We start from the raw sequence: 18,141 nt of genomic DNA on the forward strand, positions 1-18,141 counted from the left end.
CCATCTCTAGCCTCCGCGCCTGCGTCTGCTGCTGCATGGATGCTTAGGAGCCGGTGTTCTCACCAGCACTGCTCTTTCTGGGAGCAGTTCCCAAAGTCAGAGTCAGAGGTGGTCAGTGGCTGTGGCAGCTGGCGGGGGAGCAACCCCTCCCCAACTCTTCCGGCCTCTGGCCCCTCCAAAGGGCTCCCAGCCTCTCAGCACTCGGAAGCCTTTGTGCCCACACTAAATCTTGCAGCAAGAAGCTCCAAACACTGCCATCGTACTAATGACATTTTATTTTTAGAAAGAAAAAACTATAAGTTTAAAATACGTACATCATCTATATTTCAGTCTTTTTCTCTAAAACTTTAATTCCCCAAATGGCCGGAACATAAGCAGACACAGAGGACCATGGTGACCTGCAGAAAGGAAGTGAGAGGCACTGATCTCCTGGTGGTTTTCATTCGAGGATCAGGTAGGAGCTGAGCGCTTTGCTCCGCAGGTTCTTCATCTCCTCAAGCACCTTCTGTCCTGCCTTCTCCGTTGGCTGTGCTTGGTCTTTCACCTCTCTAAATATATATATATATAAAACACAAACCCGATGAGGACACATCAGGGCACCTCTTAAAACATTCAGTTCACCCACCACCACCCTGCTTCTGGGCCCAGTGTCACTGGTGATGCCTCATGAAGATGGGAGGAGCTGTTTATACACAAACACAATATAAACCATACTTAGTGATCATTTAGTTACCAGTGAAAACACCTGGCTGGAAGTGATTCAAATCTGATTTCCAGTCTCAGTTGCATTAGGTTCTCAGCAGAGCCAAGTGACCTAAACTCTCAGCCTCTGTTTCCAGAGGTACACATGGTGGGAATTCCCATCTCTGAGGATTACTGCAAAGGGAAATGAGAACTTATGCATGGACGTCCTGGCATGATGGCTGCTAAATGCTCAGTGGGCAGGAGCTGATTCTTTATGAGTAAAGTGGACACACAGTATCTCTGACTTTGACAATGGCTCCGGAAGGTGGGACTCAAGAAGGAGGGTTCTGCACCTGGGTTGAGGAGTGGCTGATGTGGAGCCTGGATGTTGCTGGCATGGTGAAGGGTAGAACTTTCCAAATAATCCTGGGAGGACAGGATTAGTGTATTTGGTTGAAAGCACAGATGTCTAAGGATGGTGAGCTCAGCTATATGATCTGTCCAGTTAGAAGAATTCAAGACAAAATTAAGTGCTTCTCCTCTGTGTTCACAGAAGCACTATTGACAATAGCGAAGGCATGGAAGCCACCTAAGTGTCCATGAACAGAGGAATGGATAAAGAAGATGTGGTGCATACACACACTGGAACATTACTCAGCCATAAAAAAGTATGAAATAATGCCATTTGCAGCAACATGGATGGACCTTGAGACTATTATTCTAAGTGAAGTAAGTCAGGAGATAAAGACAAATAACATGTGATATCACTCACATGTGGAACACAAAAAATTAATACAAATGAACTTATTTACAAAATAGAAACAGACTCACAGACATAGAGAACAGATCTGTGGTTGCCAAGGGGGAGGGAGTGGGGGGGGATGGACTGGGAATTTGGGGTTAGCAGATGCAAACTTTATGTAGAGAATGGACAAACAAGGTCCTACTGTAGAGCACAGGGAACTATACTCAATGTCCTGTGATAAACCATAATAGAAAAGAATATGAAAAAGAATATATGTATAACTGAATCACTTTGCTGTACAGCAGAAATTAACACAACATTGTAAATCAACTATACTTCAAAAAAATAAAATTAAGGGCTTGTGAAATATTTCCTAAGGAGAGTGAAACTTCCTAAAGTTTTGGCAAATGCCTGAAAGTTTTGAAAAAGGAGTATCTCAAAATGAAAAAATTAAAACTTCCCTAATGCATATAATTAAAAAATTAATTGGTACCACTTTATGAAATCAGTCTAAGAATATATAGTTCATGTCACCCTTAAATATATTAATGGCTGAGTGATATTGTGATAATCTAAGGGGAGCTGAATAATGTGTCAGCAACTAAAGTCACTCACACAGTTTCTTGGATATTTTGCAATATAATTCTCCTTAGTAGGTCTTGAGAGGGTGAGATCACCATCAAGGAAGCTCTTGGGTTGATTACAGCCTTCAAGAAAGAGCAGATGATTCTTCCATGAAAATAAGTATTTGCCAGAAACCAAATTGACAGCAGTCTTCATGGGGACATTAAGTATCACTGATGTGTTTTTTATTTCTATCCCTGTCTGACCAAGCTCTCATGTGTGTCTGTCTGACACTCTGTCTGCATCCAGCTGAAGCTGAAGGAGGCGAAAAAAAGCACAAGTAAGGACTGAAAAGACAGAACTGAGCATCAGGTCATGCTTGGTATACATGGAGAGAATTTCAGAACTGAATCCCTGCTGTACAGCACAAGGAACCCTACTCAATATCTTGTAATAACCTATAAGGGAAAAGAATCTGAAAAAAAAAGATACACACACATGTATGTGAGAATCCCATGGACAGAGGATCCTGGTGGGCTCCAGGCCATAGGGTCCCACAGAGTTGGACATGACTGGAGTGACTTAGCACACACACACATAGTGGTTTAGTTGATAAGTTGTATCTGACTCTTTGGACCCCATGACCTGTAGCCCACCAGGCTTCTCTGTTCATGGGATTTTCCAGGTAAAAATACTGGGGTGGGCTGCCATTTCCTTCCCCATATTTCATGTGTATATACATATACACACATCACTGTGCTGTACACTTAAACTAATACAACATTGTAAATCAACTATACTCCAATAAAATTTTGAAAAAAATCATCTGTGAGATATCATTGGAATACTATACAGCCAATAAACTGATAATTATATTGATAATTTTGGCACATGAAAAATGTACAAAAATAATTTAAACTGCAAAATAGGTGAATTCAAAATGCCATGGATCTATTTATTGAAAATGTGTGAAATGTATCTGTATTTTGAAAAAAAATAACCTGGTGTGCAGAAAATGCTTAGAGTTATTGTTGTTTTTTCTGTTTTTTGTTTTTTTTGGTAAAGTAGCTGAAATACATTAAAAAAGAAAAGAGAATTTTTTCCTTTGGGTGAAGATATATGAAGTAATAAGTTCTATTTCATTTAATATTCATTTGATAATCAAATGGCATTTGATATGACTTTCTGTAGTCAAAATGGTGAAAAAACCATGTGAAACAGCAAGTAAACAATGAGGTATTGGATATTACCCTGCTCACGGGTCAAACTGTTCTAAGTCTAGGGGCAATTTTTCAAATTGAAAAAAAAAGGTTATATTTAAAACTCTTAGCCATATGTTTGAAACTTGAAACAAAATGCAAAGTGCATCTCTTTGTTGAGGCGTCAGACGTACTACGTAGTATAACATATTTTGTTGCTAAATAGCTGATTAAAACAGATGCTCACTGAAATTCTATTAAAATTTTTTTCCCTAAATTTTGTTTTAAAAGCTGCTAATCTACTTTCTGAGAAGTGCTGGTTTGCTATAGGTTTTTGTTACTATTACAAATGAACCAGAGGAACCCCTTGCTCCTCTAAGATATGTGGGCATTCCTTTCTGAAAAAGCAGGGCCTCCTCCAAACACCCTGAACAAAGAAGACAAACAAAAAAATTTACAGCATACACAAGGAAGGGTAATTATCCTTAATATATGAGGCACTCTTATAAATAAAAATAAGATAAAGACATTCTGCAATAGAGGCAAAAAAGCCCCCATAAAAGAAGAAAAATATTTGATAAGGGTAGGAAAATTTTTACCATCACTCATAAACGAAGAAGTTAAAATTAAAACAATAATGTGGTCATTAAAAACCTATCATATTGGAAAAGAAGAAAAAAACGTCTGATAATATTCCACGTTGTTCAGGGCATTTGATTGTGGGCATCCTGACCTCTGCTGGTAGGACGTTTGTTGATATTTTCCTGGATGGCACAAAGCACTATGTATTAAAACCTTAAAAAGAACATGGATTTAGTGTTTATGTTTCAAAGTTTATCCTAAGGAGACAGTTTGATAAGTTTGCAAGGAATTATGGCACAAGGAAATTTGCTGAAGCCCCATTGGCAAGAGCAAAATACTGAAGAGTTGACGTGATCATCAGTAGAAAGATCGGCTAGCACATGATGGTATATCTACCAGTAAGATATAAAGGTGGGTATCTATATTTACAAACATATGATAACAATATGCTAAATGAAAGTCTAGAAGATAAAACAATATGAACAATATGATAGAATTCACATAAACACATACAGTTGGCCCTTTGTGTCCATAGGTCCAGCATTTTCAGACTCAACCAACCCCCAGGTGGAAAAAAATATGAGAAAGTTCCAAAAAGCAAAACTTGAATTTGCTGCATGCTGAAAATTATTTAAAAATCATTTACACTGGATGAGGTATTATAAGTAATGCAGAGATGATTCAAAGTATAGGAGGATGTGCATAGGTTATATGCAAATTCTATGCCATTTTACATAAGGGACTCAAGCATCCACAGATTTTAGTACCCAGGCTAGGAGGTGTCCTGGAACCAATCCCCCATGGATACCGTGGGATGATTGTATATACAGTTTAACAAAATACAGTAGGTGTTTGTGTGTTATTTAAATAATTAAAGTATTAATACTTGGAAGACCACATACCAAAATGTACAAGATACTGCCCCTGGGTGGTAGGATTATTGTTTTTTTTTTATTTCATTCTTTATATTTTTCTATATTTGCTAACATTTTAATAATTTAAAAAGACTTAAATAATTCTAAAAGGATAACTGGAATTTCAAACTTATAAACCATATGAACTCTAGTGGTTATGTCCTTTACCAAAGTATTCTTCAAAACCAAGTTCTGAAGGATGATGGTAATGTCTGCCTAGCTAGCTGTCCCTGATGCAGAGACGCAGGAAAGGGTTCACATGTGCAGAGCAAGCACCCAGAGAGGTGTCCTCACACCAGCATCTCATGGAATCCTCACAGCCGTCTGGATGTTTTCTGCATGTTATGAATGGGGAGACTGAGGCCCAGCGACTGAAGATAGGCAACGAGGCTGGAGGTGGCATGGGTAGTAAATAGGATACATGTCTAAACCCCTAAAGCACTGGAAATGTGTCTCTTTGGACATTTTTAGATTCAAACAGTTCTGTATGTTGTGTAGGACAAATTTTATCCTGGGCTACCTCTTCCTAAGTCATAAGGCATCCACTTACTTCTCCTTCTTGGTGTCCCTGTAGTCCAGCATTGGGAATTCCGCTTTGATCATTTCTGGGGTCAGCATAATGTCCATACTCTGTTCACAGAGCTCACTGAAAGGAACAAAATAGAAAAGTACTGCAATCGTTTAAGAGTTACATGATTCCTTCAACATTACTCACATCTATACTTCTTGGATCTATGTTAAAGAAAGTATAAGACTGATAAATAGCTTTCTATCAACCAACAACAGCAGGAATGGTTCTTTATAACCAGAGAATAACAAGCAGCTTAAAAATGGGGTTTGTTGCTATAGTTGTTGTTGTTCAGTGGCTAAGTCATGTCTGATGCTTTGCGACCTCATGGACTGTAGCACACTAGGTTCCTCTGTCCTCCACTATCTCCTGATGTTGTTGTTCAGTGGCCAAGTCATGTCCGACTCTTTGTGACCCCATGGACTGCAGCTGAACAGGCTTCCCTGACCTTCACTATCTCCTGGAGTTTGCTCAAACTCATATCCATTGAGTTGACAATGCCATCCAACCATCTCATCCTCTGTCACCCCCTTCTTCTCCTGTCTTCAATCTTTCCCAGCATCAGTGTCTTTTCCGATGAGTTGGCTCTTTGCATCAGGTGGCCAAAGTATTGGAGCTTCAGCTTCAGCATCAGTCCTTCCAATGGATATTCAGGGTTGCTTTTCTTTAGGACTGACTGGTCTGATTTCCTTGCTGTCCAAGGAACTCTGAAGAGTCTTCTCTAGCACCACCGTTCAAAAGCATCAATTCTTTGGTGCTCAGCCTTCTTTATGGTCCAACTCTCACAGCCATACATGACTACTGGGAAAAACCACAGCTTTGACTATACAGACCTTTGTTGGCAAAGTGCTGTCTCTGCTTTTCAATACACAGTCTAGGTTTGTCATAGCTTTCCTTCCAAGAAGCAAGCGTCTTTTAATTTCACAGTTACAGTCACCGTCCACAGTGATTTTGGAGCTCAAGAAAATAAAACCTGTCACTGCTTCCAGTTTTTCCCTTTCTATTTACCATGAAGTGATGGGATCAGATGCCATGATCTTAATTTTTTTAATACTGAGTTTCAAACCAGACTTTTTCCTTCTCCTCTTTCACCCTCATCAAGAGGCTCTTTTATTCCTCTTCACTTTCTGCTATTAGAGTGGTATCATCTGCATATCTGAGGTTGTTGATATTTCTCCTGGTAATCTCGATTCCAGCTTGTGATTTATCCAGCCTGGCATTTTGCATAATGTTCTCTGCATAGGAGTTAAATAAGCAGGGTGACAATATACAGCCTTGTCATACTCCTTTCCCAATTTTGAACCAGTTGTTTCATGTCCGGTTCTAATTGCTGTTTCTTGACCCACATACAGGTTTCTCAGGAGACAGGGAAGGTGGTCTAGTATTCCCATCTCTAAGAATTTTCCACAGTCTGCCATGGTGCACAAAGTCAAAGGCTTTAGCATAGTCAATGAAGCAGGTGTTTTCCTGGAATTCCCTTGCTTTCTCCAATGAATGTTGGCAATTTGATCTCTGGTTTCTCTGCTGTTTCTAAACCCAGCTTGTACATCTGTAAGTTTTCAGTTCTGCTGTTGAACACTAGCTTGAAGGATTTTGAGCATAACCTTGCTAGTGTGTGAAATGAGCACAATTGTCTGGTAGTTTGAACATTCTTTGCCATTGCCTGTCTTTGAGATTGGAATGAAAACTGACCTTTTCAAGCCCTGTGGCCACTGCTGAGTTTTCCAAATTTGCTGGAATACTGGGTGCAATACATTAACAGCATCATCTTTTAGGATTTTAAATAACTCAGCTGGAATTCCATCACCTTCACTAGCTTTGTTCGTAATAATGCTTTCTAAAGCCCGCTTGACTTCACACTCCAGGATGTCTGGTCCTAGGTGAGTGACCACACCATTGTGGTTATCTGGGTCTTTAAGACTTTTTTGTATAGTTCTTCTTAATCTCTTCTGCTTTTGTTAGGTCCTTAACGTTTCTGTACTTTATTGTGCCCGTCCTTGCATGAAGTATTCCCTGATATCTCCAGTTTTCTTGAAGAGATCGCTAGTCTTTGTCATTCTATTGCTTTCCTCTATTTCTGTGCACTGTCCATTAAGAAGGCCCTCTTCTCTTTCCTTGATACTCTCTGGGACTCTGCGTTCAGTTGAGTAATCTTTCCCTTTCTCCCCTGCCTCTCCCTTTTCTTCTTTCCTCAGCCAGTCATGGCAAATACCCTTTTCCAGTAACACAAGAGATGACTGCACATGGTCAATACTGAAATCAGACTGATTACATTCTTTGCAGTGGAAGATGCTGAAGCTCTATACGGTCAGTAAAAACTAGACCTGGAGCTGACTGTGAGACTCAGATCATGAGCTCCTTATTGCAAAATTCAGGCTTAAAGTGAAGAAAGTAGGGAGAACCACTAGACCCTTCAGGTAAGACCTCAATCAAATCCCTTTGATTATACAGTGGAGGTGATGAATAGATTCAAAGGATTAGATCTGGTAGACAGCCTGAAGAACTATGGATGTAAGTTCATAACATTGTACAGGAGGAGGTGATCAAAACCATCCCCAAGAAAAGGAAAAATGGGGCTACAGAATGCATATTGTTTGCAGGTATACATGCAACATTTACCAATATTGACCGTATCTTGGACCATAAGGAAAGCATGAATATTTCAAAAGGTTGAAACCATCCTGAGAATGTTCTATGACCACAATGGAATTCAATTAGAAATCAATAGCAAAGAAAACAACCAAAAAATCCACAACTGCTTTAAAAAGAAAACAATATGCTTCTAAATAATCTACAGGTGAGAGAAGAAATTACAGGGATTGAGGTTATTTTTATCTTGAGGTCTGCTACCCCTTACAGCAGGGGTCAGGAAACTTTTCAAGTAAAGGCTTCAGTGGGTCTCTTTATAATTAGCTTCCCAGGTGGCACTAGTGATATATAATCCATCTGCCAATGCAGGAGCCATAAGAGACACTGATTTGATCCCTGGGTCAGGAAAATCCCCTGGAGGAGAGCATGGCACCCCAGCCCAGTATTCTTGCCTGGAGAATCCCACGGACAGAGGAGTCCATGGGGTCACAAAGAGTCAGACACGACTGAAGCGACTTAGCACTCACACACACTGTTGCAGCATGACAGGAGTCATGGAAAACATTCAAATGAATGAGTGTGGCTGTGTTTCAATAAAACGAGTGTTTTGCAAAAATGGGTGGTAGGCCAGATTTGGCTGTTTGTGGACCCCCTGGCCGGGCACTTGGTTGCATAACAGTTATAGCTGGGTCACTGCAAGTGTGAGTACCAGCTCCAGGAAGCAGGAAGAGAGTCTGCAGGAGGTAAACCCACTCCATCCTGGTCCTGCCCTCAGGAGGACATCTCACGTCTTCTCCTGACCTCTTGGTAAAGGCCGAGTCACATGGATACCTAACTCAGGTGACATTGAACCTCCAGTTTCAACAATTCTATTTCTGTAGAAGAGGAGACGATTATTTTGAGTGGCTGTCTCTGCTACACTCAAAGAGAAATGCCTCCAAGATCAACAGAGGCTTCAAAATCTAGAATTACAAACAGGAACCCTCTCCTAGCAGCGAAACATAAACAGAGGTGGGCAGAGCCATATTCTGTTTGGGAAAACACCCTTGAAAACTGCACAAAGTCACTCCGATCACCTAATCTTCGCTAAGCAGCTGCTCTGTGCCAAGCTCTGTGCCAATCTCGATGCTGGTGATTTACAAGACTGCTTCCCGTTAGCATTTTCCTCATCTCCAAAGTATGGAAAATAAGAAGACCTCATTGTTGGGAGTGAATGAAACTCTTGCCAAGCACTGGGCCTGACTTCACATTTAATGCTCTGTAAATGTTACTGTTACAACTACCCTCCTCCTCCTCATCTTTCTTAATTGACAACCCCTGTGAAGTAGGTACTACTATTCTCATTTCAAAAATGAGGAAACTGACTCATGAGTCTGCACATTAGTGAGGAAATTGACTCATGAGTCTGAACATCAGTGCTGAATGAGGAAGTGCTGCAGAGCACCTCCTCACCTGCCTCCCCAAACTGAACGTCAAGTAACCGTGTATCACCCCAGCCACCCACCTGGCTGCAGCATCCTCAGGAAATGCCCTCATGCTCTGGGGTTCGAGTAGCAGACACTCAACTTCCCTGTTCAGACCTGGGTTCTAAGCTTCAGACGTCCAAGTATTGCCAAGTACCACTGCTTGTGGGCAGGTCTCACAATAACCAATATTTAGTACTTCACTCACTGGTTATTTACAGGAAGAAATATTAAAGTGGTGTGCTGTGCTAAGTTGCTTCAGTTGTTTCTGACCCTTGCAACCTCATGAATTGTAGCCTGCCAGGTTCCTCTGTCCATGGAATTCCTCAGGTAAGAATACTGGAGTGGGTTGCCATTTCCTTCTCCAGGGGATCATCCCGACCCAGGGATCAAACCCACGTCTCTTAAGTTTCCTGCATTGGCAGACGTGTTCTTTATCCCTAGTGCCACCTGGGAAGAGCCAAAGTGGGCGTGGCCACAGCAGATTCAAGGACACATTCTCACTGGATGTTGGATGCTCATCAGTAAAATCAAATTTAAGTGTCTTTGTTTGGAGGCTATTTTTCTTTTTCCTTAATTTTTTTTGTTTGTTTTTTATTTACTTTGGGGGGTCCTAGGTTTTCTTTTTTCCCTTTTCTTAAAATTTTTGTTTTTGACTTTTCTTTTAAAAATATTTTATTTGTTTGGGGTGGGGGTTATATTTCTTTTGCCCCTCCAATCCTACCTGCCCTCTGAATACTAACCCAAGTGATACGATTCTGCAGCCTTGGAAGCCCACTAAGCACCCACTCTGCTCGCCCCTCCCTGAGCACGTGCAGCACTGAAAGGTCAGCCAGTTTGAGAACTGAGACTATTATTCTCCACCACGAATCCAGCATCTTATCTGCTGAGGTTGTGGCTGGGTGTCAGCCGTGTCTTGGCGGGGCTGCAAGCTCAGGCGCTGTGTGCTCCTTGGAAATCTCTCAGAGCACCTGGCATGTTTCTGGAACATAGACGACAGTGAGACCACAGGTGAAAAAGTACCGTTCGACTGTCTCTATCCTGTCTTCTTCTGGCAAGGCGTCAAGAACGGCAGGGACGTCAACAGGCAGCATGACTAAGTTGAAGGAATCACAGCTGTGGAAAAATCACAGAGCAGCCGAGGATATGTGACCACATTAGTAGTCTCAGGGTCTTTATACAATCTTCTTAAAGCACGTTTATCTTACCTTTGGTATTTTATGCTACCATCCTGTCCTCTTCACCCCTGGAAACCCACCCATGTCTCCCTAGAGGTAAAGGCGGGGGGTGGGTGGTGGTGATGAAAGTAAAAAGTGAAAGTATTAGTCGCTCAGTCGAGTCCTACTCTTTGTGACCCCATGGCCTGTAGCCTGCCAGGCTCCTCTGTCCATGGAATTCTCCAGGCAAGAATACTGGAGTGGGTTGCCATTTTCTACTCCAAGGGATCTTCCTGACCCAGAGATTGAACCTGGGTCTCCTGCATTGCAGGCTGTGATGGGTACCGGTCAAATCCAAGAGAATGGTGCTAAATAAGATATTTCCGAGAGCTTAGAAAAAGAATTTTCAAATGTGTAGTATCTAAACTTTACTTCCTGGGGGTAGAGATGGGGTGGGGCAGCTAGATAGTTTACTTTTTCTTTTAATATTTTTTCCCATATTTATACTCTTCCTTAGTTGTTTATTCAAGTTCAGACCTCCTCCCCACCTCCTTATATACTGTTTGGTATAATAATTTTAGAGTTTTACATAAAAATTGCTGGGTATTGAGGACATTAAAAGCACTGAGATGGGGAGGAAAAAACAGTTTGTTAATTTTAAAGTTGACGGTATATTTTTGTTTCAAGTTGGTGGAATAAACACCTTTAAAATTTTTTCCTTTTTTTGGTCTCAACTCCTTCTCACACACCTCTCAAATACTATTAGAGGAATAAAAACTGAACACACAACAGCAAAGGGAATACAGAAAAAGTCACAAATGGATATACATTTTTAATAATTTTCTGGAATAAGCTTTGAAAAGCTGGGAGGAATGCTGTCTCATAAAAAAAGAGTAAAAAATGACCCATGGCAGGAAACTGACCTTCTTACCAACTCTGCAGGTGGCAGGATGGGACACCAAGGGGATTAATTGAAGCCCCCTTGGTGTGTGCACATATGTCTTGGAGATAAGTTTCTTCTTGTTTAACAAGCAAAAATGTGCCTGGCCCACCAAGCATAGGGCTTGGTTGAATGGAACTACGGCCCATGGTTTCTACAGCTGTAACAAAGAGTGAGGAGGATCTTTATCAACTAATATGGAGTGATTTTCAGGGGATGTTATAAGTGAAAACAGCAAAATACAGAAGAGCTTATCCAGTGCGCCACTTTTTGAGTAAGGAAGAGGGGAACATGAAAAATACATCTATTCTGTTTAGCACTGTGAAGGGAAACACAGGAATGGTGTTGGAAGACTGAGCGGCTACCAACAAGGGCAGAAGGGAGGGGGATGGAGTGACACGTGTCTGAGTTTGACTTTTCGTGTAACTTTGAATTTGTTAGTGTGTTAATGTTCTACATATTCAAAAAATAAAATTAAATCAATATGAAAGGGAGGAGTGAGTGAGTGATAGTTGCTCAGCTGTGTCTGACTCTTTGTGACCCCAGGGGCTGTAGCCTGCCAGGCTCCTCTGTCCATGGAATTCTCCAGGCAAGAATACTGGAGTGGGTTGCCATTTCCTTCTCTAAGGAAAGGGAGGAAATGCCCCTAAACTGAAAGCAAACTGAAACACATAAAACTTCTTATGAATTCCATAAGCACAGTGGAGGGGAAAAAAGAGAGAAAGAGGAAGGGAAAGAAAGAAAAAACAAAGAAGAAAAGGAAGGACTTATATTCAATATCCTGTAATAACCTATAATAGAAAAAAGAATCTGGAAAATAACACATATATATACATATATATATATATATATATGGTTATATCACTTTGCTGTACACCTAAAACTTTGTCAATCAATTATACTTCAATAAAAAAAATACTTAAAAAAAAGAGAAAAGGAGTAATCCAAATAACTCATAAATATAGTATTTGACTATATATCCACATCCTGGATAGAATGGGGGTAGGAGAAGACTGCAAATAAATCTTGAGCTCTATTTACCATGCTTGTTTATTAAAGTGATTATAGGTGAAGTCATTCTGAAACTATTTTTAACATTCTATAAAACTGAGTGAGTAAATGTCTTAGGAAGCCAGGGTTCTCAAAGAGGAAGAAGAGACAGATAACTAAGCAACTCCATGAGTGTGGGCTGGGATTATAAGCACCAGCATAGATTCATGATTTCCAAAATGGGGAGAGGTGTGTACAAGTGTGTGTATGTGTACATGTATATATGCATATGTGTATAGATGTATGTGGTCATACATTTTTATATGGCTATGTACATATGTGTGAAAGTATATGTATATACATGCACTTCCCCACACTCTGGATTGTCTGCTGAGGAGGCCAGGAAACAACCCCCTCCACCCCCAGGGGCAATGTGTGCACCAGGAACCCAGATTTTGGTCTCTAATACCATTCCTCACCAAAAGGGACCTGGCCTCCACTACCCAGAGATTAACCTTATTTACTGACTTTATGACAAAGAATGCAGGTTCTAATGGACAGTCCCACTGAGATCTCCAAGTGTATGTAGCTGAGGAAGGGGTGGAAGAAGGTGGGAGCCTGGACCACCCTTACAAGGCCAGGCTGGTCTGGAAGACAGAATAGCAACAACTAAAGGTTTTTCATGAGACCAAATTCATCTACTTTTTAAATTCTTACTTTTCTATGCGTTAATGGGTTCCTCTGGAATTGAAAGGGTGGTGACAGTGGATGGTGTTTGGGTGTTATATTTTGCTTTGTTTTGTTTCATCCGTTTCTTGGAAAAGTAAAACTCCGACAACCCTGAGTCAGTTCCTAAGATTCTTCTGGACACTTCACCCATCTATGAAATCCCAAAGTCTGGCACCGCTGGATTATTAATAGGTAATTTCTTCATTGAAGCTGACTCAGATTTCATGGGAGTCACAGAGACTCAATAAATTCTCTCTGAATTTATTAAGGAGCAAAGAACCCAAGTGAACTGTTTTGATTATTATGAATGCAAAAATATGACTTGGAATAAATAAACATTAAATAACATTGCATGGTTTAACAAAAAACAGATAACTCTCGTCAGCAAAAATACAGGGGAAATACCAGTTAAGAAACAGGTAATCTATTCAACCAAAATGACTGCAAGTTGAAGTATCATTAGTGGGTCTGTGGGAAGTTAAAAAGGAATGCCATTATTATTCTGTAACTCTTTTAGAAACAAAAACATGACCTAGAGTCTTACATCATGGAAATACATGATGAAGAAATAAAGAATCCTCTCTTGATTTTATAATCTGTCATGCAATTATGCTTTATTTTGAAACAAATTGGCCCAACAGAGCACTCAGGAACAGAAGCTGGAGGTAACAACTCCTAGCTGGAGAGTTTTCTTTAATTCATGTGGAATTCATGTTTAATTCATGGTTAATTCAAGCCCAAAGTAACTGCACTCTGAGTGCCTTTTGAAACAATAGCCTCAGGAGATTTTTCCAAGGACACAGCTTTGGGGGAAAAAAAAAAGAAACCAGGATGTTTTTGTCTTAATTCTTGAGACCCGTGCTTGCTGACAGCAGGTGGACCCTGGCCCTCTGCACTCCCCACCATCTCTCACTTTACATGTTCTGTCTAGGGGAGGGTGCCACACGCAGCTGTGCTTGGTTCCCTGATGACTGGGGTCTGTTCTGAAGTGCCTTCACTCCTCAGCAAAATGAAGATCTGAGTCCAGATGATGGAGGGTCACTGCCATCTGGTGGCAGCAGTGACTGCAAGGTTTAGTGAGTGGGGGACGGCAGGAGTGGGAAGAGTTATTAAGGACAGTGCTGGAGGCACCATGTGAGTCCTGATGAGTGCTCCCTAGGGACTCCTTCAGGTCCCCATTCCACAGACAAGGAAATCATTGCTCAAGGGCTTCAGGGATGGGTGACTCGCCCAAGGACGCAGAGTGGGTGACAGGGTTATCGGGTCTCTCAGACACCAGAGTGTCCTTCTCTCTGTAAGGCTGTTCCCTCCAGCCCTAGGTTCTGGAGATTTCAGGTCTTAGAAATATGCTAATGTTACCAAACACAAGTTCATGTACCCAATGCACAGTGAGGCCAAGCAACCCAAAATGCCAGAGTCTGAAGCAGAGGAAGGTCTACTGCAGGATCCAGTAAGGAGAAGGGGGTGGCTTGTGCCCAAACCTTCAGAACTGCCCGAAGGTTTTCAGGGGGAAGTTTTTAAAGGCAAAATTAGGGGTGAGGGCTGCAGAGTGTGTGACTTTCTTCTGACTGGCTAGTGGTGAGCTACAGACCCCTCTCTAGGTCCTCTGCTATAGCTCCACTCAGAAACGCCCAGATAACAGTATCTGATGCACATTCCTGAGTTACAGATGCCAAACCCCCACCAAATGCAAGAAGTTAACTATTTGATGACCATGACCACTGAGCCCCCAGACCTACGGTAACCTGAGAACTGACAACATGACATCATCCTGTAACCTCACAATCACCTAATCAGAGATCTGTGTATGGTGAGCTGATCACACACCCTGCAATCCCCCTCCCTCACCTGGGCTTTAAAAATGCTTCCCGAAAGCCAAGGGGAGTTGGGCTTTTTGAGCTTTAGCTGCCTTGTTCTCCTTGCTTGGTGCCTGCAATAAACACTTTCTTGGGGCTTCCCTGGTGGCGTAGATAGTAAAGAATCCACCTGTAATGCAGGAGACCTGGGTTCGATCCCTGGGTTGGGAAGATTCCCTGGAGAAGGGAATGGCAACCCACTCCAATATTCTTGCCTGGAGAATCCCATAGACAGAGGAGCCTGGCGGGCTACAGTCCATGGGGACACAACTGAGCAACTTTCACTTCCATCACAACCTTGTGTCAGTAGACTGGCTTTGCTGTGCACGGGTGAGCGGACCCAAGTTTGGTTCAGTAATATGAATTCACAGAAAAGGAAGTAACATTTCTGAGCCCCTGCCATGGCCCACACCCTCTGCTTGCTCTCATGCTCATCTCCAGGCAAAGGAGGGCGGTAGAGACACACTGAAAAAAATGATCCAAAAGGAACAGCACGTGGAAAAGCCTGGATTTCGATTAATTCAGGAAGAGCTTTTCTGCTGGCAGTGGAGGAACAAGTAAAGGTAAGGGTTCCAGGGTTACAAACTGGATTTCAATTGCCTTCTTGAATCCCTGGGGGTATGTGGGTGACAGTGCATATGGGGTTGGTGCACATTGGGGTGAGCTTTCCTACTTAAAAAAAATATTTGTTATTTGGCTGTGTTGCGTCTTAGTTGTATCATGGGGGATCTTTCCTTGTGGTGCACAGACCCTCCACTTGTGGGGCATGGGCTCAAGAGTTGCAGCGCACCGGCATAGTTGCCCCGTCACTGGCATAGTTGCCTGGTCACCAGCATAGTTGCCCTGTGGCAGGTGGGATCCAAGCTCCCAGACCAGGGATCAAACCCATGTCCCCTGCACTGGAAGGCAGATTCTTAACCACTGGACCAACAGGGAAGTCTCTTCCTACTTCTACTAAAACGAAAATGTCAAGGCTGAGCAGGTCTGATCTGCCTGGGTTCTGGATGAGAGGACTTGGCCCAAAGAGCTGACCAGAGAGTGTGGCCAAGGTCACACGGCTCCTGAGGACCTAGGGGAACTCTGATGATGGCGAGGAACCAGGACACACTGGCAGAAGTCAGGGTATAAGTACCCACTGACCCTGGTTGGTGGCAGTGCTTAGGCCCAGGCAGAGCTGACTACTCTTGGGGCCATGGTGGGGTTTTGCCCCCTTGGGGTGGGCCTCACTCCAGATCAAAGGATTTGAGCGATATGTCACTGTGATGGTCATCGTGTTGGGATACTAGTCATGCGTGCTCACCAGCAACTCATTTCACTATGTTTGTAAGGACAATGGACCAAATAAGTAAATTCCAGGTCTCAGGAGCAGGTCACTGACCAGGCTGCATCTGAAGGAAAAGGCATCAGCTAGTTGTTTGATCTTAGGGCTTTGAAGAGGTGCTAGTTAAGCAAATTAGCAAGAATGTGCTTACTCTAAATTTCCTCCTTCTTTGGTCTAACACTATTCTCATCTACCTGCTCTGTCTCTGATGACAGCTGTGGGGCCTCCTGGTGGATGGCCAGGCTGGAGCATGGAGAGACCTGAATCCTTTGGTGTGGATATGGAGGGTGTAGACAGCTAATCATGGCAATTCTAAAACGCTGAAAATGAACCATGATTATTTCAGTTGAATTATGTGGACTGGTTGTCTACTTTTATTGAAGTATGGTCAACGATCCACCATGACATTAATTTTTTTTCTAAAAAACCGCAATTATCTATTTATTTATTACTTATTTGTTTCTGGCTGTGCCAGGTCTTGCTGCATGTGGGCTTTCTCTGGCTGTGGCGAGTGGGGGTTATTTTCCAGTTGCAGTGCATGGGCTTTTCACTGCAGTGGTTTCTCTTGTTGTGGACAGAGCACGGGCTCCAGGGTTCAGGCTCCGTAGCTGCAGCATGTGGATTCAGCTGTCCTTCAACATAACATTGTAAATGCAGTCGTCCCAGATCAGGGGTCACACCTGTGTCCCTGCACTGGCTGGAGGATTCCTAATCCCTGGAATATCAGGGAAGCCCTGTGACATTAATTTTTTAAAAGTTTATCTCAAGAGCTATGATATGATCCTAGAATCCCACTCCTGGGCATATATCTAGAGAAAAACACAACTAGAAAAGATATACATACTTCAAAGCTCATAGTAGCACTGTTTACAATAGCCAAGACATGGCAGCCACCTAAGTGTCCATCAACAGAGAAATGGATAAAGAAGATATTGTAGATATATACCATGGAATATTACTCAGCCATAAAAAAGAATGAAATAATGCCATCTGCAGCAACATGAATGGACCTTGAGATGATCATACTAAGTGCAAGACAAATATCATATGATATTACTTGTATGTGAAATCTAAAAATGATATAAATGAAATTATTTATAAAACAAAAATAGACTCATAGACATAGAAAACAAACTTATGGTTACCAAAGGAGAAAAGTAGGGGGTAGGGATAAATTAGAAGATTAGGATTAACATATACACACTACTATATATAAAATAAATAACCAACAAGGACCTTCTATGTAGCACAGGGAACTATACTCAGTATCTTGTATTAATCAATAATGGAAAATAATGTAAAAAAACAATTTACCTATATATATCTATATAGATACACATACCTATATACGCATATCTGAGTCATTTGGCTGTAAATCTGAAACTAACATAACATTGTAAATCAACTAGATGTCAATAAAAGTTTAAAAAGAATAAAGTTTATCTAAAGATAAAGAGATGAAAATCAGTTACACATCATCATATCCCTCTGACTACCAAACTTCCCTCATGCACCAAAAATATGATTTGGTATTTTACTGGCAGACAACTTTGAGGGTCACAGTCTCTGTAATCTGAGGGGCACACATGCCCCTCTGAGGCAACGTGAGCTGGGCTTACCTCGGCAATACCTCTGTCTTAGAAGTTTCGGGCAGGGATGAGAACACCAGGCTCTGGAACCTCTTCCAGGTCATTACTCCAGGTATTATGTCCTGCAATAGAGCCAGAACAGGGGGACCATGGGTAAAGTCCTGGAAGCACTTCAGTTTCACTCAGCTGGCTAATTTTCAGTCTTAAAAGTTGAACTGCAAAATTTAACATTTAAGCTTAATAGAATTTTT

At 41.8% G+C, this 18,141-nt stretch overlaps 1 protein-coding gene across 2 annotated transcripts in view; it reads right to left on the minus strand.

Moving 5' to 3' along the window:
• Nucleotides 1–260: 260 nt before the first annotated feature.
• The window catches only part of CFAP221 (cilia and flagella associated protein 221), a 122,629-nt gene continuing 104,748 nt past the window's right edge, over nucleotides 261–18,141 (minus strand). The window contains exons 21-24 of one of the 2 annotated variants that reach the window (XM_040228966.1): nucleotides 17,921–18,012; nucleotides 10,332–10,424; nucleotides 5,239–5,334; nucleotides 261–548 (exon numbers count right to left, since the gene is read on the minus strand). In XM_040228966.1, the coding sequence (XP_040084900.1) occupies nucleotides 440–548; nucleotides 5,239–5,334; nucleotides 10,332–10,424; nucleotides 17,921–18,012 (390 nt within the window). In that variant the 3' untranslated portion in view covers nucleotides 261–439. The remainder of the gene's footprint in view (nucleotides 549–5,238; nucleotides 5,335–10,331; nucleotides 10,425–17,920; nucleotides 18,013–18,141) is intronic. The other variant, XM_040228967.1, reaches the window with a different exon arrangement.

This window comes from Oryx dammah, unplaced genomic scaffold (assembly GCF_014754425.2).
Source record: "Oryx dammah isolate SB20612 unplaced genomic scaffold, SCBI_Odam_1.1 HiC_scaffold_27, whole genome shotgun sequence".
NCBI lineage: Eukaryota > Metazoa > Chordata > Mammalia > Artiodactyla > Bovidae > Oryx > Oryx dammah.